Source organism: Euprymna scolopes, chromosome 21, assembly GCF_053919585.1.
Source record: "Euprymna scolopes isolate OS-2025 chromosome 21, ASM5391958v1, whole genome shotgun sequence".
Classification (NCBI taxonomy): Eukaryota; Metazoa; Mollusca; class Cephalopoda; order Sepiida; family Sepiolidae; genus Euprymna; species Euprymna scolopes.
The window spans coordinates 41,586,678-41,612,348 of record NC_136502.1 but is presented as its reverse complement, the minus strand read 5'-3'; the positions used below and the strand labels follow the sequence as shown (position 1 = coordinate 41,612,348).

Below are 25,671 nucleotides of genomic sequence, written 5' to 3'. Positions count from 1 at the left end.
CTACCGGGGAATGCCGACGGGGGTGCCCAGGCAATTTTTGTTGAGGCAAGAGTGCCCCTCCTTTAGGGGAGCTTACCTGTCTACCACCTTCTGACCTTGTGTCACATTTTGGTGCGGTGGACACACAATAAATATCTACCCCCATTAAGAGTCAAAAACATTCTAACACTTTATAAAAATAACATAGATTTTTATTAGTTATTAGTGACGCCGTCCATATATTAGACCTTGGATTTATTGATTGATGTGTTACACTTTTGGGGAACTATCGGATGAAGTATTTAAAAAGAAATTGATTTGTACATTGATATGGTGTAATGGGTTCGTTCAGTTTTAAGAAGTTGAACAAAGAAAAAAGGAAAATCCCGATAGGACATGTTCTTTTACTATTTTAGTTACCGCATATCCAAATTAAGGGCCACTCCCTTGCATATTAGCATACGAGCAAGATTATTATTATTATTATTATTATTATTATTATTATTATTATTATTATTGTGTAGATTGAATTAGGTTTGTTTTAAAGAGAAAAATGCAATTAAAGGACAAATATAGTTAAATTATGTTTATGAATTTAACTTGATTGCATTCTATAAACAATAAAAGAATGAATTTTAGACAAACAAATGTTTTTCAGAAAAACGATTGTGTGTTAGCAATAATAATAGATACAGAGACGCTCACCAAAGTGTCCCCGTACATCATTGAACGGCGATAAAACAAAGACTGCGTAGTACTAAAGTTCATAAGCATTTGCTAAATTTGTAAATTTGATGACGTTTCGTTTTATAAAACCATTCTTATTTTTCTTCCAGGCAACTCCCTGAAAATAGGATTACCAAAATTGAACGGGGAGCTTTCCAGGACCTCATCGCCATGGAGCGATTGTAAGTTATCTCAAACCAAATATTGTTTCATTGTTGTATGTCTTTTTGTACATTTTTGTCCCCCCCCCCTCTTTTTCTTAGGTTGAAAATGATCATCACCCAATATATCCGAAGATTCTTTTGTTGGCATTGGTTTCCCCGATAGTTTTATAGTCAGAATTCTTTCTAGAAAGACATCGATTACTTATGGGAGCAAGCACGTGAAAGTTCTTATTTTAATTGCCTCCGCACGAGGGCAGAGTTAGACACACTGTCGATCGGTTTTTAATGTGGGGAAACCCCAGTTCCCCAAGAAGGGGCACTCTGGATAGGAACAGAAATAAAAATTGCCTCAGTCTAGAAGGATTTCTTTTCCACTGATCGCGAACAGAGAAAATGAAGTGTACTATCAAATCAGATACTACACTTTGCTCCTAGCCATAAAGCCAAGTTGCTAACATCTTAAGTGAAAGTAATTTTTTGCGGAACTAACTGGATTCGAACTTGAACCACCCAGATTGTCTGTCCGTGGCGTTTACCATTTGACCATCGTCATCTCTCGAAATCATAATTAAAAAAAATGTGGCATTAAAATATGAAATTGAATAAATCTCTTGAGAATTTTAAATATTATATATGCAGCGGCCATGTTGTTTTTTAACGGCGTCGGCGACCACGGCTCTCCAAATTGTAGAGCCATGATAATCTCAGGAAGACAAGTAAAGACGGTAGTTTCCCGCTACTTTCCGTCTTGGTCCAGGGATGTATCTCCCCTCTCCCCCTGTAAGTTAAGCTCTCCCTCAGATACTAACCTGGAAATTTCTACGATTCGGCGAGATACATACAGCGCCTAACCTTCCCAAAGGGTCACCCATCTGGTACTTGTCAGCCTCATAGTTGCTTAACTTCGGTGATCTGGCGAAAACCAGTGTGTCAACGTGATTGTGCCGTATTTAAATATCAACTGTTATCAAAACAAAATCTTTTCATTCGAATCTTCAAGGTGTTATTTATTTGTAAAGATGATCACTGAGATCCAACTATAGGTATAATAAGTAGGGCTAGGACAACAGCATATTCTTTTCATTGCTTTGACTCTCGAGTGTGTATCAGTTGATATCTCATATGCTTTTATATAGAGTGATGTGGTTCTCCATTGTCTAACTGTGTCGGATATATACTCGAGAGTCAAAATAATGAAAAGAATATGCTGTTGTCATAGTCCTATTAATAAGATATATTTTGTTCTTGAAATGAAGGGGATTAACTTATTTAAGTGAGATAAAAAAAAAAGTAAAGGATTTTCTAGAATAGTCGACAAAGTAAAATGGAGTAAAAAAACACACACTCAAGTATATAACAAATAAACATTACCAAAGGCAAGCTAAGTTACTCTTCTACCTACCTGGATAATTTTTTCTGTATGCTGTAAGTTATTTTCAAGTGTTTTTAATTAAAAAAATGAAGTTAGTGCAAAGCCTGTCGAGATAGAATGGAAAACAAAAGCGTGAGCCATATTCGAGTATCGATAATAGCTCAAAAATCGAAAAATAAAACAAAAATACTATTAGAGCACACATCCAATAACCGTCACCAACCGTGCATAAATATGATGTTAGACCAGTATTGTGTTTGATATTTTAATTTTTAATCGATTATCAAGACTCAACAACTGCTTTAATGAGACCACTATTTTGAGTTGTTTTTTTTTTCTTTTAACTCGACAAGATTTACGTTACCCTTATTTTTAACGGAAATGATTAAAAGTCATTTAAAACGCAAAAGAACTTATTCAGATACGTAGAAGAGTAATTTACAAGGGTCGTTCCGAAAGTAAAACCACCTATTTTTAACTCAAAAACTAAAACGTTAAAGAGCTACGAAGACAGAAGTGGTACCATTAACACAAGGGACCTTTTATGGGACAGAATTTATATTTCTACATGGTCACCACCATTCTTAATGCGATGGTGCCAGTGATGAACGATGTCTGGGTCGGAACACTTTTCGTCACTCACATCTCTGTCGTTACTCTGAAATCGACGAACCCATTTCCTAACTGCATCAACTGAATCAGTTTCGTAAACGCTTAACAAGTGCCGATGACTGTTAATCGATTCAATTTTTTTTCTCTGCATGAAGGAATGTTATGACGTATCCCTGCTTCTAAAGCACACCCATGACTTAGAGCCTCACAACGTCAAAATTCTGCAACAAAGAGATGAAACTTTCTGGTCATGAATGCATAAGTTTATTCATCATGACAATGCAATTTGCAATCCCCTCTGAACTATTAGGCATTACTTTTGGAATGTGTTGGAATTTGTTTTTGGTAACATTTATTAGTTTCATATTAGTTTCACACCTTTCTTGATTTTTTTTTTTTTTTTTTTTTTGCGTATCCGGAAATAAAAAGAAAAGCACCAAAAGTGTATATATATAATTTTCAGAATGTGAGAGATTATATAATGATTTCCACGGCCAAACAACGTCGCAGCTCACAAGAGTCATGACAGGCAACAAACCGGAAGTCCAAGGCTCGGATTTCGCCTCCATCAGTTAGACATATCCAAACTCGGAATTTGAAATTCGAACCTCTTACATGCGAGGCGCGTACTCTTCCACATGAATAAACGGGCGACACACAAAAGAGTTTATTAAGTATTACAGATCAAGCAAACCGCGACAAAATCCGACTATGGAATGAATCTACTTTGTCTCGAACAAGGGATGTGGTCATCGCAACCAGCTACAACCCAAGCCGATGTCTCAGAAGCAGGAATTTTATACTCGCTAGGATGTTGGCATCGTCATAGCGAGTATAAAATTCCTTGCCTGTGGAATAATTATATGCATATATTAAATAAGATACTTCTATTAATATTCTCTTATTAATTAACTAGCCGAGGCATCTAGTGTTGCTCACAATTTAATGAGGAATACTTCTGTTGCGTTTCATAACACCATATTGATTTCTATTTTTATTGACGCCGGTTCCGCCCTTTCATAAAGTCAAAATCTTTTATATTGAGTATGTCTATTGTTTCTTTTAATTATTAGGGATAATGTTGTCTCGCTGTTTGAATTCTGCAAATTGTAAAAGAAATTGAACACATATAACAGATTTTGCCTTTTTGTTTGAGCAAATATAATTCATTTTTTTTTTAGTTCCATATATTTTCACTTTACGGCTATCTTAGAACTAATATTAAAGCAGGGTCAATGGCAATTTCATTTACAAAGAAATGAATAAGCACCGATGACAGTGAATCTGTTTAGCGTTAAAATAATCTATAACAAGTCTCTTCCTGTTATTCAAGAACATTCTGTACGAGTGTAAAAAAAAAAATCGCCGTTTTCAACTTCCATGAGTCGTCTTCAGACGAATGAATAAAAAAATGCCTTTAGTAATTTTTTTTTTTTAAAAAGTCGGTTAAAAATCTTTTAAAAGCATCTAAGCATACCCTCTCCTTCATATTGACCACTCATGGAAATCAAAAACGTTCGCAGCTATGGCGAATTTCTTTTTATGCGCGAACAGAACGTCCGAACATTGGCCCGCCAAATGGAAAAGATAGATCGCAAGAGAAACAAACAAAAACTATCCTTGATGTTCAACGAAACACACACTCATTATATATATATATATATATATATATATATATATATATATATAGTGTGTGTGTGTGTGTGTGTGTGTGTGTGTGTGTGTGTGTGTAAATCTTTATATTTCTAGCTTCTCTTCCAATTTCCGTTTTTTTTATCATGTCCAAATACATTTCATTTCCTTTTGGTTGATTGACTGTTGCTATTTTTTCTGAGGAATTCAGGGAAAAATGAATTCACGGATTGATGTAATAATCAAGTGACTGATTTTGTGCTAGAAACAGATACTGTAAAGAATTGTGTCAACTGAATTAAAGGAATAAATTGCAAGATGGTCAACATCATGAAATTTGGAATATAGACTTTGTCAGTCATTCACTATATTGCTCTGTAATTACATTTAGCTTCTTAAATAAGAATGTGTATATATTAAAAGGAAATATAAGTAAATAAAGAATACTTCCACAGAAATATATATATATATATATGTAGACAGATAGATATGTATATATATATACATATGTATATATATATGTAAATATATGTATATATATGTATACATATACATACGTATATATATATGTGTATATATAGGTATACATGTATACATATACATATGTATATATATGCATATATGTATATATATGTGTACATATACATATGTATGTATATATATATGTATATATATACGTATGTATATATACATATCTATATATACATATGTATATATACATACACATACATATATATACATACGTATATATATACATACGTATGTATATATATGTATATATATACATATGTATATACGTATGTATATATATATGTATATATACGTATGTATATATACATATTTATGTATACATATGTATATATACATATGTATATATACATATATATACGTATGTATGTATATATGTATATATACATATGTATATATATACATATATACACGTATGTATATATACATATTTATGTATACATATGTATATATACATATATATATATACATATATATATATATATATATATATATATATATATATATATATATATATATATATATATATATATAAACTAGTCGAAGTACAACAGAAAGTCGTAGCACCAACCTTATCCGGACACTATAGTTAAGGAAGGGAGTTTTATGTAAGAATCTTATATATAAAGCTTATATAAAGGAAATTTTTTCGTCTGTGTGTGTCCCTCTAAAAATAAAAATAAAAAACAATAAAATAAACTACAAGTAACACACGCCCATAAAACTGATATATATTTTTTTCAATAAATGCAAAACAAAAAAACTTTCGCATTTCTCCATTCAAGTAGCTTTTGTATGTTTATTTCTATTTTATTGCTCACTATTTTAATAGGCTTTATTTATCAACCCAGGATGTTTTTTGCGGTGATAAGATTTTTTTTTTATTATTATATTTGTAACTTAGCAGATCGCCTTACCCCCTACACGAACAAGGATGGATTTATGGGCGGGCCACTAGCATTTTCTTTTTTTTTTTATTTTATTTATTATTTATTTTTGTTGTTATTCTGCTAAGTGTCGGTATTAACATTTTGCTGGATAACATGCTGAAACAATGTCTTATTGTTTCTGTGCGTCTTATGTTTTTATTTCATTTTGTTTTACAACCTGCCAGGAATCGTCGTCGCCGTCGTCGTCGTCGCCGCTTAAGAATGTATTTCTATAATGTTAAAGATTACACTCTAACGAGAGCACAGGAAGACTTCTGAAACCATAAGCTGCTTACAATAACTGATGCGCATGTAGATAATTATTTATAGTCACCATAAACTAAAGAGTTCTAAAAAGGGGGAGATAACGGCTTCCTTTACTAATAATCTCACAATTCAAAAAATGGCTGACGAAGAACGAAAAGCGGTTTATAATTAAAACTCAAGAAATAACCATATTTTTATAGGTCGACTAGGTCGACTAGCTCGTAACCCAAGGTACAGTGTTGATCTGAATTTCTGAAATATTATAAACTAGCCTGGGTGCCCGGCGTTGCCCGGGTCTTTGTATGTGTGTGTTGAGCAAAAAAAAAAAAATGTAGTAGACAGACAGGCTCGAACCCGTACCGCGAAGGAGGAAAGACCGTGAAAAAAAAAATAAATAAATAAAAATACGTCCATCGCTAAACCGGAAGTGACGAAGGCTAGACAATCGAAAAGAGTCGACGACTTTTGAAAAAAGTGACCCCCTCCTTGTAGAAAAGTACTTAATTGAAGGAATTGAAGGAATTAATGTTTTTAGCCAATTTTTCGATATTTGTGGACCGAGGGGTCGGCTTCAAAACGATACCGATCTAGTGAAAATCCGTCGTCTCTGTCGAAAGCTTAGGCAGACATGTATACATACATACAAACATTTAAACAGACAGATGAGGTTTATATTACAGTTGAATAAATTTTAAGCTATTAAAGATTCCAATTTTTGAGAAGAGGATTTATTATTTGCAATGTTTAGTTTATTCGAAAAGATGAATCGCAAGAGAAACAAACGAGAATTTTCCCTGCTGTTCAACAAAACACGCACACATCTAATATATAAATGGCTATATGTCTGTCTGTTGTCGGTCGGTCGGCCTCTCTGTCTATTTGTCTGTCAGTGTATATATATATATATATATATATATATATATATATATATATATATATATTTTCCAACTCTATCTCCTCTATCTCCTCCGAAACTAAAAGTCGCAGAGCCGCGCTAGGAGCCTCAAATGATTGGATTTGTTACGGACTGCTCTTTTATGGGTCTTAAGCTGTTAAAATTGTTTTCAATATGTCAAAAATGGGTTAAAATTGTTTTCAAGAGGTCAAAAATGGGTTAAAATTGTTTTCAAGAGGTCAAAAATGGGTTAAAATTGTTTTCAAGAGGTCAAAAATGGGTCAAAATTGAAAAAATCGTCAAATATTTTGTTCATCTTAGTTTATCAGTTTCTATGCGTGTCACGTCGGTACAACATTAACGTTACCAGTTTTGAACGTTACAGTTTCGGTTTTGATTTTAGCTGCAGGTAACTAAATACTTTTTTTTTCGTTTGAAATCACGCCTCTATAATAATATATACACAATCTGGAAAAATTGAAATATCATATTTAAGCGTATTTTACGACCGGTAAAGCCAGGCGCTTTCCCCCATCGTTAGCATAATGCGTATATAACTAGCAGAACTAGTGGTAAATTAATGTTGGCATTTTGTGGATGTTCAGCATAAATGGATATGCCCTGATATTATTGTAGCTCTTTTGTTAAAACTGCAAGAGTATTTATCTAAGCTAGTAGAGACGCCCGGCGTAAGCCGGTCGTAAAATACGCTTAAATATGATATTTTTATTCATGCAGACTTCGTATATATTATTATAGAGTCAATTTTCTATCGATTCTTATGTATTATAAAGTTGTGATTTAAAAAAAAAAGTATACCCATATGACTTGGGTGCATCAGTTTGAACCGAAACCGAAAACAAAATTCATAGATATCTCCGTAAAGGAACCCTTGACGGACGGTATGAAAATTCCCCCATAAAGTGAATAACTTGTAAATAGTGTTCTTATTTAGTGTTTTTCGTTGGTAGTGGTTAATGTTTGTTACTTTCAAAGTATATAAGGAAACACGTAATCATGGTAAAGAGAGAGAGAGAGAGAGAGAGAGAGAGAGAGAGAAAACGTCTTGTTTGTTTTGTTTTTTATTTATTTATTTATTTTATTTTAAACATTATTTATGCCTGATTGCAGAATCTCTGGATTGCGATTAACTCCCTTATTTCGTTGCTGATGTTTTTCCTTCGATTCTTGTAGGATTTGAGGTTTGTTAATGCCGTCGATTTTGAGTCAAAACAATTGACCCCTGATTTTCATAAACCAATTTCACAACTTCCATACGTTGTTCAATACTATACTTATTCATAATTAATTTCCAAAATAGTATCTGTAAAATATCTGAAATAAAGAAAAAAAAATAATTAATGGTAAAATGAAAAAGATGTTCAATTCTTCAGTGACTTTTTGGATAGTCTGTACCTATAAAGATGATTCTTTTCTCGCTCTGACATTGATATTAAAAGTCTACTTTATCTATTAGTATTTATTTGCTTCCCCTCGAAAACAAAACGTGACACAAAGTCGTTTTTAATGTGGAAGAAAATAAACTCCCCAAAAAGGGGCACTCTGGAATTAGGCAAAAATACAAATTGCCTTAATATAGAAGGGGTTCTCCTACATTGACAAAAGACAAACAAACTTAAGTGTAGCATCAGAACAGATACTACACTCGAAGGCCAGATACTTTTTCTATTTAGAAATTATTAAAACGAACTTCTTAATATACTCAGTCATGTATATTCGAGCGACTACATGAAGGTTAACTAATTTGCATATTATTAAAAAAATGACTGTTACTCAATTACTTATTCATTTTTTAGGGTTACTTATTAAATGATCGCTCTCATTTCACTATTACGCTGAATTCTATTTATACATAGTTCCTACATTCTGCATAAATGGGTACAATTTAAGATGGAAAAGTTTTAGTACACGGATATATATCCACACACACACACATATATATACACATATATATACACGCATATATATATATACATATACAAACACACATACACACACACACATATATATATATATAATCACATAAATTAATACAGAAATATATAATTTATGCATAAATTTTCAGTATTTACTTCAACAGGGTTCAATACATACGTAGAGCTAGGTAGTAAGTTATTCAAATATATATGGCAATTAAGCTACGCAGCATATTCCGCGTTTTATTCTCGTGAGAATTCGTCAGGCTTATCTTAATCTTGTTAATTGCCCTATATATTTTCATAACTTATATATACATAGAGAGAAATACAAGTAACCTTGTCGGTGTGTGTGCAAAACCTCTTTACCACACTCCTCTCTGATTATTTGGTCTACAGAGTTGAAATTTAATATATAAGGTATTTGGACGAGTAGCGCACTGTCGATTTGATTTTTACCCGCAAAAATAGTTGCTAAGGGGTCAAAATTGAAAACAAAACAGTTGAGCTTGGCAGGAGTAGTCGGCTAAACCTGTTTACATGTAAAAACCTTCAGTCATAGATTACACAGCGTTATTTTTTTAACTATTTATGTGTATGGGTGTGGCTCAGAGGCTATGGAATGAGGCTGGCAAGTTGTAAGTTTTGGTTTCGATTTTAGCTGATGGCACCCAAGTCATATTTTTTTATATTTTTTACTTTTGATATCATTCTGATATATTAGGTACAATATAATAATCAATAAAGAATTGGTTCTATAATAATAAATACATAATCTGCATGAATTAAAATATCATATTTAAGAGTATCTTACGACCGGGCAACGCCGGGTGGCCTGCTAGTCGTATATGAAAAAAAACAATATGCAGAGATAAAATCTCTCTTTCATCCACTTGTGACGCTAACAATTTATAAAACTGTTTATTGCGGGGGTGCAACCGTCCACACATCTTTAAGCAATCGACAAACAAAAACGGGCAACTAAACATTGTTTAGCAGAGAGTGAAAACCTGTCAAACTACTTTATCTTATCTCCCCACATCTCTAAATTGGGATGCCCGGTTTGCTATGCTTTTTTAACAATATTACCAAAACGGGACGGTTCCTCCATAAACGGTGCATTCAAGAGGTTTTGTCTAGAAACTCGCGTTAAATGATGAAGAACATAACCCTCTACAGAATGATGGTGTGGCGAATCGTTATTTAAAAAGCAGATTCGCTGTATGCGTTCAAAGGGAAATAACTCAATTGAAATTATTCTAAGTTTTAAAATAGATGCTAGATCAAAGGAGCACTGGTTCGCCCACGCAAACAGATGGCGAAATGTTCATTGCCCAAAGTCATGTAAACTTTACTTGGAATAATTTTTGTCTTTACACGCATGGGTACAGTAAACAGGCTGTGAGCGTTGAAATTTCTATTATAAATACAGCACGCGGGAAAAATAAAATCAGTTTTAGTGAGAAACCAGTCCTCCTAACTCCATCCCGAGATGTAAAGATTATTTACCAAGAAATACGCGCGCTGATGTTTCGTGTCAATGGATAGCTATCTTACCAAGGGATTTCTATTTACGCAAGTTTCAGACATGTGGATTTATACGTAGCCGTCTACTTCAAAACATTTCTAAGTCCGTCTTAATAAAAAAAAAATATAATGGATTTTAATTCCATACTGATGAACCTAAACCTTCTTAACTTCGTAACGGATTACGAAGCATAAGAGAGTTAATATTCCACACCACTAATAAGAAAAAAACTACTACGTAAAACTATTTTTTAATACATATAAACGCCATGTTGAGTTGACTATTTAGTATTATTGAGTAGTTATTAGTATTGCTCTTGAGTGTTGCATTTTTTTTTTTATTTTTTTTTTCTTCCTTTGAAGATTGTAACGCTGGGTATGGGGCAGCCAAACCAGCTGCCAACATTGCCCTGCTTTTTATTGAAACCAACCGAGAACTCTTTTTAGTATCCTCGTTGTTTCCTTAAGTGCAATTGTCCGGATCTCTTTTGCACTTGGTTCACCAGGAATATTAGTTAGGTAGGACTTCAGGTTCTTCTTCAGAAGCCCTGTGACACCTATGATAACTGGTGTGATTGATATCTCCCTAAGATTCCAGTTTCTTTTCATATCACACATGAGACCTTGGTATTTGGTCTGTTTCTCCCTTTCAGCTCTGTTCAGACCTCCATCATTAGGAACATTCACTTCAACCAAGGTTGCAACTCTCTCTGACTTATTCCATATAACTATGTCAGGTTTCACAGCAGCATTTTCAAGGTTGGTGGCTGTAGAGGATACATGGTTGTAATGTATGGTATATAAGTCATTTCCAACTGTTCTTTCAGGTTGATGTTCCCGGGATTTGTTGCTACATTGGATGTTTAATTTTTTACAGATGGTCCAGTGGCGGTACTTACATACTCCATCATGTCTCGTTGTGTAGTAGCCATCCCCTAAAAGAACCTTCCGACTTGATACTAGATGACTCACACTTTCTGATTTCGTGTGGCAGAATTTTTAACTATAAAGGAGTCGTCTATGATAGTTAAATGAATATTTCAACATCATCTATATATATAAAAGCGAAAATGTGTGTGTGTGGGGGGGGAGAGGATTTTTCTGTATGTCCGGCAAAGGCTTTTTTCGCCGGGATTATCGGGGGGGGTACTATTTCTTTGAACTTTTTATGCATCGTCTAAATCAGTGGTTCTCAAACCTTTTTTTTTTTACTCATGGACCCCTTTTCCCTTCTTTTTATCTTGGTGGACCCCTTCCTAACTATTGGTCATAAGACAATCTATTTTTCACTCATATAAATTTTGAGGTTTTAATAATCAAAGAAATATATAATTAAGCTTTATTTTTAAATGAAAACTAATTTAAATAAAGTATTCTACAACAACTATAATAATTATGATAATTTTGTTATGTTTTTCCTGTGGATCCCAAGAAATATTCCATGGACCCCTAGGGTCCATGTGAACCCCGGTTGATAGCCCCTGGTCTAACTCATGATATCTAGGATTTGCGAACGCGCGTCGCGTCTAGCTTTATTTATTTATTTATTTATTTTACGAGGTGGTCACCACTTATCAAGGCCCGGAAGCCACTTGGGGATAAGGGTTATTGCGTGTACAGTACGTTAGTGTTGAGATTTGATAAAGTGTCTTACTTAAGGGGGCTGTTCATCAGGAATTTCTCCTCTCGTGTTGATTCGGCTTTTTCGTATAAAAGCGAAACTAATCTAAAGCGAAGGAATTGTTCCCACCTTTTTGACGGGTTTGGCCTTTTGACCAAGATCAAATCACTTTTTTGTAGTATCTGCTGGAACAAATACTGCAATCGAAGACCGTATTTTGGACAACCCCACATGTAAGACCATTGCCCTTGTGGCAATCAGTTATTGGTCAATGTAGGGGAAACCCTTCATACCAATTGTCACTATCCAGCTCCCCGACTCCCCGGGGAGCTGGTCCTCCATTTCCCCAATCTCTCCACATTGAAAAACGGCTTTTTGCCTAATTTGCTCAGTGGGGAAGCAAATAAATACACATTATTCCCGGCTTTTGTGGCGGGAACGTCCGGAAAGCAATCAGCTTTTGATCAATATAGAGGAAAATCCCTTATATCAGACAATTGCTATTCATTGGGACACTTTCCTTTTTATAGGCAGGGCCCTCCCCAACATCTTCGAGAAACAAAACCCAAAAAAAACTACCCCGCAGTAAAAGTTAACTGCGGTATTTCTATTTGACCTAATTAAATTCAAAATCACGCACCTGTCAATTTGTGTAAACAAACCCACAAAAACTGCCTCGCAGTAAGAATCAACTGCGCGATTTCTATGGCATATTTGAACTTATTTTTAAATTCTTAAATAAATTCAAAAAATTTTCTGTTACTCTCCCTTGCTGGTCGAGCTGGTAAACATGTCAGTTTTTTTTTTTTTTTTTTTTTTCACACTTTATTTTCCATCTTCGCCTCAAGGCTCCTGGTTCGATCCTACCTACTTACCAAAACGTTTTTTTACTACCCCTCCCCCCTCCCCCAACACACACCTACAAACACCCAGGCAACGCCTGGTACCCCCGCTAGTTGATAATATTTCTCTTTCTAATAGTAACATCTGACCACCGGATAACTAGATAATCGCCAACCGTCCCTATTTTTTTTATCTCGTCACGAGGATAAAGTTATACACAAGCTAGGTTTCTCACATGGAGAAAATTCAGCTACTCAAAAAGATGCAATTTTGATTAAGATAAAAAAAATAAAAATTGACTCAGTCTAGATGGACAAATCCTTCACTGACTGAGGACAAAAAAGATGATCTGTGGCACCCGAACAGATACTACAGGTTGTTCCTAATTAAAAGGCAAAATCTAAAGTTGCTTTTGCGTAGTTACATGAAAGTTTCTCGGGATATCAACTAGAATAATCCCGGAATAACCGTCATTTCAAGAACGTTTGATTGAAGATGCTACGAGCCTTCAGTGCTGGTTTTATCGCTAGTTTATGATATTCTCAAGTCATCATATCAGCATTGGTTCGCTTTGATATAATGCTGGCGATGTAGAAGCTGGCTTTAACCATCAAACGTTTTTTGTCAGAATAGGATATGATTCGGCCTGAGTCTAGAAGAGTCATACATCCGGGCATTATCTCTTCAATCAGTAGAAGGATTAGTTTATTGACGATCGCCTGAGGTTCCTATCCCAGCTTTAGTTTTCCTTGATATAATTCTGGCAACCTGGAAGCTGACTTTAGCCATCAGACATTTGCTTGTCGAAATGAGGTGTAGATCGGCTGGATCCTCGGATAAGAAAACATCCCAGACATTATCTCTTTCTTCAGGAGAAGGATTGGTATATTGACGATTGCCTGAGAATATCGTCGGGTTCTTTTGTCCTATTATACTTCTTTAAATCATTACAATCTATCTATATATCTAGAAAAGTGAACATGTCTGTGGATCTGTCTGTCTGTGTAACAGTCTGTCTGTGTGTCTGTCTGTGTGCATTTCCCTACGCAATAACTCTGTCAATTTTAAGTCTACAGACTCGAAATTTGATATACAGGGTACTGAGATTTGGGAAAATCGATGTGATTGGTTTTCGGCCAGAAATTTGACGATTAAGGGGTCAAAGTTCAACGATTTGACCTTTGAGAAATCTACCAAACTCCTCCGACAATTTTGGGTCGAAACACTTGAAATTTTAGATATAGATTCTTTGGGCATGAATCTAACTTAATCATTTGATTTGAGCCCAAAACAATAAACTTTAAGGGGTCATAATAGGGGTCAAAGTTAAAAAAAATTGACCGCTTTATGTTTTTGTTTTTTTTGCTCAACATACACCTCCAAATACCCGGACAATGCTGGGCACCCATGCTAGTATATCTATAAAAGTGAAAATGTGTGTGTGTGTGTGTGTGTGTGTTTGTGTGTGTGTGTGTGTGTGTGTGTGTGTGTGTGTGTGTGTGTGTGTGTGTGTGTGTGTGTGTGTACATTTCCCTACCAAATAACTTTGTCCATTTTCGGTCTACAGACTCGAAATTTGATATAATGAGTACTGAGATTTGGAAAAATCTTTTTAATCCGTTTTCGGACAGAAATTTGGCTGTTAAAGGGTCAAAGTTCAACGATGCGACCTTTAGGAACTCTACCAAACTCCTCCGCCAATTTTGGGTCTAAAAACTTGAAATTTTAGATATACTTGGACATGGATCTAACTTTATAATTTGATTTGAGCCCAAAGCAGTAAATGTTAAGGGGTCATAATTGGGGTCAAATTTTTAAAAAAATTAACCTTTACAGTCTCTATTAAAATTACTCAGCTAATTTTTGGTCTAAACATTTTAACTCTTACATTATGTGGATTCAGATATAGGGCAAGCTTTTTAATCGTTTTTTGCTGAAAATTTGGCTTCCAAGGGTCATAGTTCAAAAGATCTTATCTTTGCGGTTTCTAGCTAACTATTAAGCCAATTTGGGGTCTAAATTTTATATAAAGGGTATTCAGATATTCGCCAATTTTGGGTCTAAACACTTGAAATTTTAGATGTACGTTACTTGGACATCGGTCAAACATTTTAATTTAATTTGAGCCCAAAACAAATGTTAAGGAGTCAAAGCAAAAAATAAATAAATAATAATAATTGACGTCTGCTGTCCTTACCAACTTTTCTCTATAGTAATTAAGGAAGCCTATTATATAGAAAGGCTTTACCGTACATAATCACACTTTTTAATATATGCATATGCACATAAAGTTATGAACAGTATATACGGTCCGAGTAAAGCCGGGCGGAACTGCTTTCTATAAAGAAACTAAAATTTGGAGAATATTTAATTAATTGAAATCTAAAAACTATTGTTAAAATTTCACAGAACTTATCTGAATTTAGACAAAGGAATTCTATCCCCACTTGGCTCGATTTTTTTTTTATTGTTTACTTTTGTTTTGTTTTGTTTTTTTTGTATTTTGCTTTCTTTTTTGTGTTTTTTTTTTGTTTTTTTTGTTTTTGCCATACTTCCGAATGCCATTCTATAGTTCATATTAAACTGCATTTTTCCTCGAGAGTGGATTTAGACACTACATCTCTTTTTAATACGGGAAAACTCTAGATCCCCCAAAATGGGAATCCTCGATTAGGGTAAAAATTTCAAAACCTCAGCTTAGAAGAGTTTCTCTTTCATTGACTGAGGAAGGATCAGGTAAAATGCTTTATCAAAACAGATACTACACTTCAATCTTAGCCAAAAGACTAAATCGTCATCAGTCTTTCCGTGGTAGCTCAAACACTTCTTAAGGGATCATTTGGAATCTTCCCGGATATCATCGTTACTTCAAGAATGATTGATTGAAGATGCTTCGAGGTGAGTCATCGGTAAGATGCTGCTTTCGTCGCTGGTTTCGGATTTATAAATACCGGAAATGGTCATATAAAATTACCCTCATCTGTTACGAATCAGACTAAATGTTAATCGTAAGTGCGGGAATCCAGTTTCTAAACTTACATAGAATTTATGGTAAAAGTATTGGAGTTTCTTCATTCTCACAGTTGGACTTATTTAAATTGTATAAAGTGTTTTTTGTTTTTTTTGTTTTTTGTTTTTTTTTTTTGTTACAATGTTATAAATTACTTTACGCCACTTAGCACGTACAATATTTACACGTTATCTTAGCTTCGTATCAAAATTACGAAACTCGTAAAAGTAGATAGAGTTTAAAAAAAAAAGTAGGCGTTTACTTCTATTCCATATGAAAAAGTGGGAGTCAAAACTTTGGTAATAATTGTACCTATTTACAATGCCTCCCCACGGGACAGAGTTAGACACCAGGGTCGTTTTTTAACGCGGAGAAAAGGTACAAAAATAAAAATTGTCTCAGTTGTGAAGGATTTCTCCTCCACTGAAAGAGAACAAGAAATGGAAGTGCAGCATCTGAAGGACAGATACTACACTTTGATCTTGGCCAAAAAGGCCAACGTGGTAGATTGTGATAAAAGTGACAATTCCCTCGTGCATGGAGTATCTGGACTGAAGCATCAAATACTTCTTCTTCTTCTTCTTCTTCTTCTTCTTTTTCTTCTTCTTCTTCTTTTTCTTCTTCTTCTTCTTCTTCTTTTTCTTCTTTTTCTTCTTCTTCTTTTTCTTCTTCTTCTTCTTCTTCTTCTTCTTTTTCTTCTTCTTCTTCTTCTTCTTCTTCTTCTTTTTCTTCTTCTTCTTCTTCTTCTTCTTCTTCTTTTTCTTCTTTTTCTTCTTTTTCTTCTTCTTCTTCTTCTTCTTCTTTTTCTTCTTCTTTTTCTTCTTTTTCTTCTTCTTCTTCTTCTTCTTCTTCTTCTTCTTCTTCTTCTTCTTCTTCTTCTTCTTCTCCCCCTCTTTTGCTGGGCTGCTGCTGTTTGTTTCTTCTACCTTTTCTTCTTTTTCTTAAGGACTACCATTATTCTTCTATGGAAGTAAAGGCATTTAATTTACGTACGTGTTTGTCGTGTGTACAGACATACATATGTAAATTTGATGTCACCCTTTCAATGCACACAGAGGCATTAAAAATATTAGAGAGTCGTTAAAGTTAGGATAACAACAAGTCTCCAAGATTTCCAGTATTCTCCATCTCCTTCGATAACCTTTGCAAATGAATTTTCATTATCGCAACTGCCGCTTATCATTGACTTTTCACTGGCAATGCGGGTGGCAACAAACTTCCCCAATGTGCCAGTCTTCTTCGCACTCATCCAGTGGAAATCTGGTTAGTACTTTCTCTCGACCCTCCTTGACCATTCACGACTATTTGGTGTGGCACCAGTCACTGCCGACATTATTATTATTATTATTATTATTATTATTATTAATGATAATAATAATAATAATAATAATAATAATAATAATAATAATAATAATAATTCTGATTTCGTTTATCAACATTTCTCTGGAAAGGGATGGGATGCATTTCCAGAGGATTTCCCTCAATCCCGGCTCCAAACCAGGGGCTTCAAAGATCAAGGGTTTTCCTAAGGATGTTGGTGATACCTACAATTGCAGAGGTTTGAAGTTTGAATGAATCTCTATGATATCGTCTCTAAGAAGAATCTCTCTTAAATAATAATAATAATAATAATAATAATAATAATAATAATAATAATAATAATTTTATCCACTAGATTTCACACAGACCATTATCAAAGGATTCTCTTTGAGACCAACCTGTGATATTACCTGAAGTCTCCTGAGATTTCCAGTACTCATCACCGCTTTCGATAACTTTTGCAAATTGGTCTGCGTTATCGCAATGTTCGTCTACCAATAATTTCTTGTTGGTAACGACAATTGATCTTCACTGGAATTTGGGTGGCAAGAAGCTTTCCAAGATTTTTGTTGTTATTTCGTACTCATCCAGTGGAGGCCTGGTTAATGCTTTCTCTCCTCGGTCTTTCTATCCTCCTTGACCCTCCTCGATTATTTGGTGTGGGGTCAGTTTATGGAGACACACAAAAAATGGCGGGAGACGAGAGCAGGTGGTTTACTTACAATTATACAGTTTCAATTTTTATGATTCAAGTGATGTTTCTTTGCGTTTTACATCTGTAGCAGCTGTAGTGGCTCATGTGTGTTAGTTTCTACATTCAAAGGGTGTTCCATGATATTTCAGCCGTATTCAATATTGTTATCCTTGTGAATCTTATTATTTACTCACTAGAAGTTTCCCCACAGACTATCATCAAAGATTTCTCTTTAAGAACAACCTGTGGTGTTCCCTTGAGTCTGAGTGACAACAAGTTTCACCAGATTTCCAGTACTCGCCACCTCTTTCAATAACCTTTGCAAATAAGCTTGCGTTATTTCAACAACCGTTTACCATTGATTTCTCGTTGGTAGCTTACATAAGTCTTCACTGAAATTTGAGTAACTAAGCCCAGTCCTCTTCGCAATCACCCAGAGGAGATCTGCTGGTGCTTTTTCTCCTCTATCTTTCCATCCTCCTCGACTCTTCTCGATTATTTGATGTGGTGTGGCATAACCAACTCTACAACTTTTAGAGGCGCGGAGATTAACTTATAAGTATGCAGTTTCAGTTTTCATGATTCCATGTGTCGTTTCTTTGTTTTACATTTGTAATAGTTTTTATATGTCCGGCTTGCTCTTGTAGATTATGTGTATTAGTATTTGCGTTCAATGGTTTCCCTTAATATTTCGGCCGTTTTCATTATTGTTATCTGCTGTATTCTCTCAGGCATCCCTCTGATTCCAATCTCTCTCATTATTTTCTCATTTTTTTCGGGGTTTTTCCTAGTTCTACTATTATTTGTGTTATCTTAACTTTCTTCATCTTCCATATCCCCATTGAACTCTGTAGCCAGTTCCGTGTAATTGATCAGCTTCTCTGTCTCCTTGATATTCACTCTGTGACCTGCTGGAACTGCGAAATGTACCATCTGGTAGGACTTTTCTTTTCGTCATCTATTATGACATCCGGTCTTCTGGCTTGGATAAGTTTATATAATTTTGTATATCCATGCCCCATAAATTTTATGGCTTCCGTTTTCAAGTACATCTGCCGGTTTGTGCTTGTACCATTTGTCAGTGTGTTCAAGATGCAATTGTCTGCATAATTTCACGTGTACTGCCTTCCCTACTTGATTATCTGTTCTTATATTATTTTTGGGCTAGTTTGTTGCATTCGCTTATTATGTGGTTTATTTTTTCGTCTCTTTGTCCACAGAGTCTGCATTTACTGTTTTCTTGTGTCTTGTCGATCCATGCTTTGATGTGGTTTGTTCTGATCCCATTATCTTGTGCGGCTGTTATTAGGGATTATTATTATTATTATTATTATTATTATTATTATTATTATTATTATTATTATTATTATTATTATTATTATTATTAAATATATTTAATATCCACAGTCGAGCTTGTTTCGTGTTTTCTAAGACTTACTAATGCATCTATATACTGCTAGCTGTCCAACCACAATGTACAAACTGCACGTGTGTGTGAATCACAGACGTTTTTCGCTGTACCAAACTCTTTAATATGGTTAAAAAGGAAAGCTGAGATCGAAACACGGACGTTTTTTTTCATTGTTGTTGTTGTTGTTTTTTTTTTTTTGCTTTTGTTTGTTTTTTTTTTATTTTTTTTGTTTGTTTTTTTCGACATTCGGAGATTCGTGATCATAAATTTTGCATATCTTGACAAATGGTCACCGAGTCACGATTGGCGGAGGGAATACAATACTTAAAAATAGCCGCAATGGTTTTAACGCTGTCATATACATACATACGTACGTATGCATGGGACAGCTTAAGTTCATTTAACGTATTGTCTTCCTCTTATCAAGCCACAGTGTTCATTTGTCTTGCTATGGTGGAAATTTATCGCCACGTGTTGATGCTCTACTTAAAATTGTTTTCCAACGTATAATGGACCAGTTCTATTTTTGTTATCATTATCCCTTGCGGTTATCTCCCTTACTCACAGGCCGCAGATAATCTTTCTCAATGGTTGTATCTTCGTAGCTGATAATCCATCGCTAACGAAATGGAGACAGAGGGAAAATGTAAAGATATTCTAATTTGTTTCAAGCTTTTATATGCACAAATACCTTTTAGAATGGTTCTTTAGTATAAACAAGCGGGGCCACCCAACGTTGCCCGGGAATAAAGTGGACGTTATAGATAAGAAAACGAAAGCAAAACGTCTATATTATATTTCTCCTAGTCTGTTTGTGTGCCTGTTCTACTTTTTCTCGGAAACTACTGGCCCAATCTGGCTGCAATTTTGTATGAATTTTTTTGTTGTAATAAAGTGTCGCGAAGTAAGTATAATGGCGTCTGTTTATGAACACACATCAAGTCTGTATAAAGCACTCATAATTAGTGTTGGGACGATTAGTCGGAATCGGGCATCGGGAATCGGAAAACTCGATGCTTTTTGGGGTATCGGAATCGGAAAAATTTGAGCCTATTTTCCGATGCCAAAACCGATTCCTTAAGTTATCTTTTTTATTTGATTTTGGTTCAAGAAACATCGTCCACTGCTTGTAGTAATAATAAAATAATAAATATGTATTGATTTAAACTTCCAGTAAGGCTAAAATCTCTAGACCGCCTCTTCACAAGCGTGTTTTTACGTTTGTTAAAATATAAGCACATTTAAAATGTTTTTACGGTAATCGGGACAAGATAACACTTTTATAGTTAAATATTTAGAGATTTATAATGAATCGGAATCGGTAATTGTATCAGAATCGGAAATTTAGTACAGAATCGATAATTGTATCGGAATCGGGAAAAATCTGGAACCGTTCCATCACTACTCATAATGTCAAAGATCTGCAAATTTTTCGTCCATTTTTCACGGACTAGAAAGTCTCGTGTAATACATAAATACGTTATTTTTAATAGTTAAAAAAATTATTTTTAATAGTTAAAAAAATTATTTTTAATAGTTAAAAAAATTATTTTTAATAGTTAAAAAAATTATTTTTAATAGTTAAAAAAATTATTTTTAATAGTTAAAAAAATTATTTTTCTCAACAATTAATTTTGTAATTTATTTTTTTTAAAAAAGCATTTTTAATGTCGATTAACACTGTTTGTTTGTTTGTTTTTTTACTTTCAATAAATACTCGGTTATTTTGTGGTTTTTGTTTTTAGATTTGATTAGTAATTTGAATTAATTCGGACTGTTATTCTCATAGTGAATGTTATTTCCACAACATATCGGCCGATGAAACCTGAGCTTCTCCAGGTACGTATTGTCGAAGTTAGGAATCTGTATGGAATTTCGAACTGAAAACTTTATTTAATCCACGGTGATAGCTAACTCTCGCTCCGGTTGCACCTTCAACATCCAGCAGACTGTCATTTAAAACTAATTGCCATTTAGCACTTTATTCATAGCGCAATTGACCGTTGCGAGCAACAATGTTAAATTCTCAGGCTAAGTATACAATTTTGAATTACTTAAGATTCCTATACGTTCATGGCAGACGGGGCGAAAGCAAACTACTCCTATAGATTGAACAAAATATTCCGTTGGAAATTCTGTATAAATTCCAGAGTTTGATAAGACGCATATTAGTATAGCACTTTTATCTGTTGCGCCAAGGGACATTGTGGAGTTCGACAAGACACACTCGGATAAGATCGGAGATTATATCGACTAAAACTTTGAACAGTAGTCCAAATAACCCAAGTAATTCAAATTTACAATTTCTAGTTTCTCGTTTAGACATAATACTATAACGGATCGTCTAAGAATCTATATTTTCTTAGCTTTTCCATTCGGTTTTGTTGTCATTTTTACTAAAAGCTTTTTCATGTAAGAGTGTCTGAATTAGAAGAAAACAGCTAAAGTTCACGTACATCGTTTCAAAATATTTACTTTGGACATCTAGGAATGCTGCACATTTTGTTAGTCTAGTTGTGTTTTCTTCTTACGTTTTTTGTAAACCATTTTTGGTTAAAAGAAGGCATCTATTTTGCGATCTTGTGACAGCTCGTTCTAAACAGTAAAAAAAAAAGCTATCCGTAAATGATATCAATATGTGCTGGCAAAGCATTAAGGAATGCCCTGTAGATCTACACCTACATATTTCCATCATTTTTAGCACGTTTCATGTTAAAGAGTTTCAGCTCCGTCGTGCGGCCAATATAAAACCGACACACGAAACCTACATACAAAAATATACTGCAAATTTAGAATAGTGTTCAAATTTTTTTAATAACGAAATTAAATTTACAAAGATATTTTAGGGCCTTTCCGATAAAATATCTTTACTTTTATATTAAATGAACTTTGTCCTTGTCTGTGTGTGTGTGTGTGTGTGTGTGTGTGTGTGTGTGTGTGTGTGTGTGTGTGCGTGAGAGAGAGAGAGTTCCCTATGGACTCCAAAACAGATGAGCCGATTTTTATTAGATTTCACACAAATAGACTTTATGTGCCTGACAGTGTTCCTAGATAAGTTCTGTATCGAATTGTCTTAAATAAGTACCGATAATCGAAATATTTCGATGAAAGAAGGAACAGATGATTTTGACCAAAGTTAACACCTTACACAGTCTAACATCACAAGTGCATTTGAGAAGTTTCAGTACAACACAAGCCGAAAGGTTTGACATACAAAATCAACACAAGTCTCTTTGATATGACAGGGGCGCGTTCGAAATAAAAGTTTCTGTCTAAAGCACCATTAAAGTATGATACTTGACTTGCATTTTAAACTTTAAACCATAATATAAATTTCACCTGTTTGTTTAAATGTATGTGTGTATACCTGCCTAAAACTTTCGATAGAGGCCACGGATTTTCACGAGATCGGTATCGTTTTGAAGTACGACCCTTCGCGTGACAAATATCGAAAAATTGGCTAAAAACATTAATTCCATCATTTTCAACTGGGTACTTTTCTACAATGAGGGGGTTGCTTTTTCGCCGATGTTTTCGAAAGTCATCCCCTCTTTTCGATTAACTAGCCTTAATTTAAACCTTCGCTACTTCTGGTTTGGCGATGGACGCAACGGTAAAGACGTCACGTTTGTTTTTGTTTTGTTTTTCGTTCTTTTTTTTTCCTTCGCGGTACGAGTTCGAGCCTACCTGTCTACTACCATTTTTTCTTTTTCTTTTTTTGTGTTCTTTTTTTTTTTTTTTTTTTTTTTTTGCTCAACACACACCTCCAAACACCCGGGAAACGCTGAGCATTCAGGCTAGTTATGTATAAAAATAATTTCATAAAATCAACAGTAGGTTCTCTACAGTGCACTGTAAATTACAATGTATTGTTAACTAAGTCGCTACGAGAGGCATATTGAGCTTCCTCCAGGTGCATTGCTATGGGTCCCAAACTAGGGCAGCCAATCAACTGATTCGATTGAAAAATGAGCGATTTTACCGATTTCGATGACAATAAAAATATGGGAGTGTGAAACATTCGTTAATCGTTATTCAATCCCGGGCAACGTCGGGTTTCCCTGCTAGTTTCATATAATTTTACCAGAATATACATAATATATAGGCGTACCTGGCCCATTGGGTCACAACCACTATCGATATTTAGTCTATTTTGATTTCATCCGAAAATTCATAAAACGTGACATATGGTGCTATTATTAGTAACAACTCACTAGGGGTTTACACAAATGCTGACGTCACTGATTACTCGGTGGGATTCTATAAAGTCTGAGTGACAACAAGCCTCCCCAGATTCCCAGTACGCCTAATTTGAGTTATCGCAGAAGCTGATTACCATTTATTTCTCGTTGGGATTTAAGTGGCAATAAGCTTCCCTAAGATCCCAACACTCTTTGCATTTAATTTTTTCATGGCGGCCTAGTTAGTGTTCTCACCCCTCAGTCTTTCTATCCTCCTTGACTCTTCATGAATATTTTGTGTGGCATCATTTGGGGGTTTGGGAATGGGGATGTTTATGCAATTTTTTTTTGTTTGTTTACTCAGTTTGATATGGTGTTTCTTTTCTTTTTTATTTGCCCGAAATAAAGCGCACTACCACTGAAACGTAAGAAGCTAGTGTGAATTCTGGGCCATATTTGTAGGGGCATCATAAGCGGGGAGTTGTGCACCGAGATGTTGACGTTAAATTCAAAGAGGAATTTACTTATTACATTTCGAAGCCGGTTTTGTACCCCACGAAGACAGAAAAGAGCACTCGTAACTGCTGCTTTCTATGTGTGCCAACGGTACTTCATCTTCGAGGGAATTCGATACTTGCATAGGTACAGGATTATGTCGGGAGCTAGACGATACTTTTTTTCTGGAGCAGTAGAATGATCCAACCATTTTACCAGGGACATAAGTACTTTAATGTAAAATACTCGGATGAACTCAAAGCACTGGTGCCCCCTCGTCGTAAATGCCTCCGACAGGCAGCAAAATCCCATCCTACACTGTACAGATCCCTATATATTGTAAAGCCTTCTACTCAAATAGCTTTCCCATTGAACTGCTAGACTATGGAATTCCGTCTGGAGCCTCAGCCTCTCTGACTGTACTGATATGCAGAAGTTCAAGTTTAATGTGAACAGACATCTCGCTGCTCAACTCTGTACATAGTATTCCTGCAAATTTGATCCCCAATAGTATTCCCTCACAATTTAAAGACACTGTGCTTTGTTTGGTCTAAAAAAAAAAAAGAAAAACAGATAAAAAAATATTTAAAAAATATGGTGATTAATCTATTGTCGATAAAGTAAACATTTCCGACATTATTCATTTTAAAATGAATTGTTCCAAAATCAAACTATGTTTTTACATTGAACATAACAGTGCAATTTTAATAAATACATTTAAAAAAGTGACTTTAGTTTTGCCAATTTAACGAATAACAATAAGTGTTAGCTGGATAGATTTCGAACCTGAAAACAGCAATCCCTCCCCCCCTTTTGTCAGAATATTGCTCGTGGAATGTGAGGATAAAAAGACGAAATAATGAAAGTGAGAGTTACGGGGCGACCGGAAGTGAATCCAAGATCCACTTTCTACTTTCCTTTTTCTCTCTTTCTACTTTTTATTCGTCTTCTTTCTCTTTTACTTTTTATCCTTTGTCTTCTTTTTCTTCTTCTTCTTCGTTCTACTTCTTTTTTCTACTTCTTCTTTTTACTTCTTCTTTCTACTTTTTCTTTCCATTTCATTCTACTTCTTTTTTTTCTACTTTTTCTACGTCTTTTTTTCTTTTTTCATCTTTTTCTTCTTTCTATTTCGTCTTCTGCTTTCTATTTCTTCTTCATTTTCATCTTTTCCTCAAAAGTTACGAATTTTTGGCGTCAGTTGACTTTATAATAATAAAACCTTTGAACGATTTAGTTTTTTTTGTTTTGTTTTGTTTTGTTTTGAGGCTGTCATTTGCTTTACTTTCGTTTTCTGCGGAATTCACATTCTCAAAATTCTCAGCCCTCGTCTTTATTGAAAGCAATAAGTGGAAATTACCAGCGAAAAATACCACCCTCTTTTCTTCAATCCTTTCCTTTCATTCTCCGACGTAAAATAACGCCCGCAAGAAGGAAAAGTACTTTCACGTATCCCTTGTAATCCAGCACGCATTTCGATAACTTGTGTAATCCAGTACAGCCTATGCCTACCTTTCCACGCTCTCTGCTA

General features: G+C 34.6%; 1 protein-coding gene across 3 annotated transcripts in view; it reads left to right on the top strand.

The window, feature by feature from the left end:
• The window catches only part of LOC145242163 (slit homolog 2 protein-like), a 594,752-nt gene that overhangs the window by 97,436 nt on the left and 471,645 nt on the right, over window positions 1–25,671 (top strand). For all 3 annotated transcript variants that reach the window (XM_080105142.1, XM_080105141.1, XM_080105140.1), the window contains exon 3: window positions 816–887. In XM_080105142.1, the coding sequence (XP_079961268.1) occupies window positions 816–887 (72 nt within the window). The remainder of the gene's footprint in view (window positions 1–815; window positions 888–25,671) is intronic.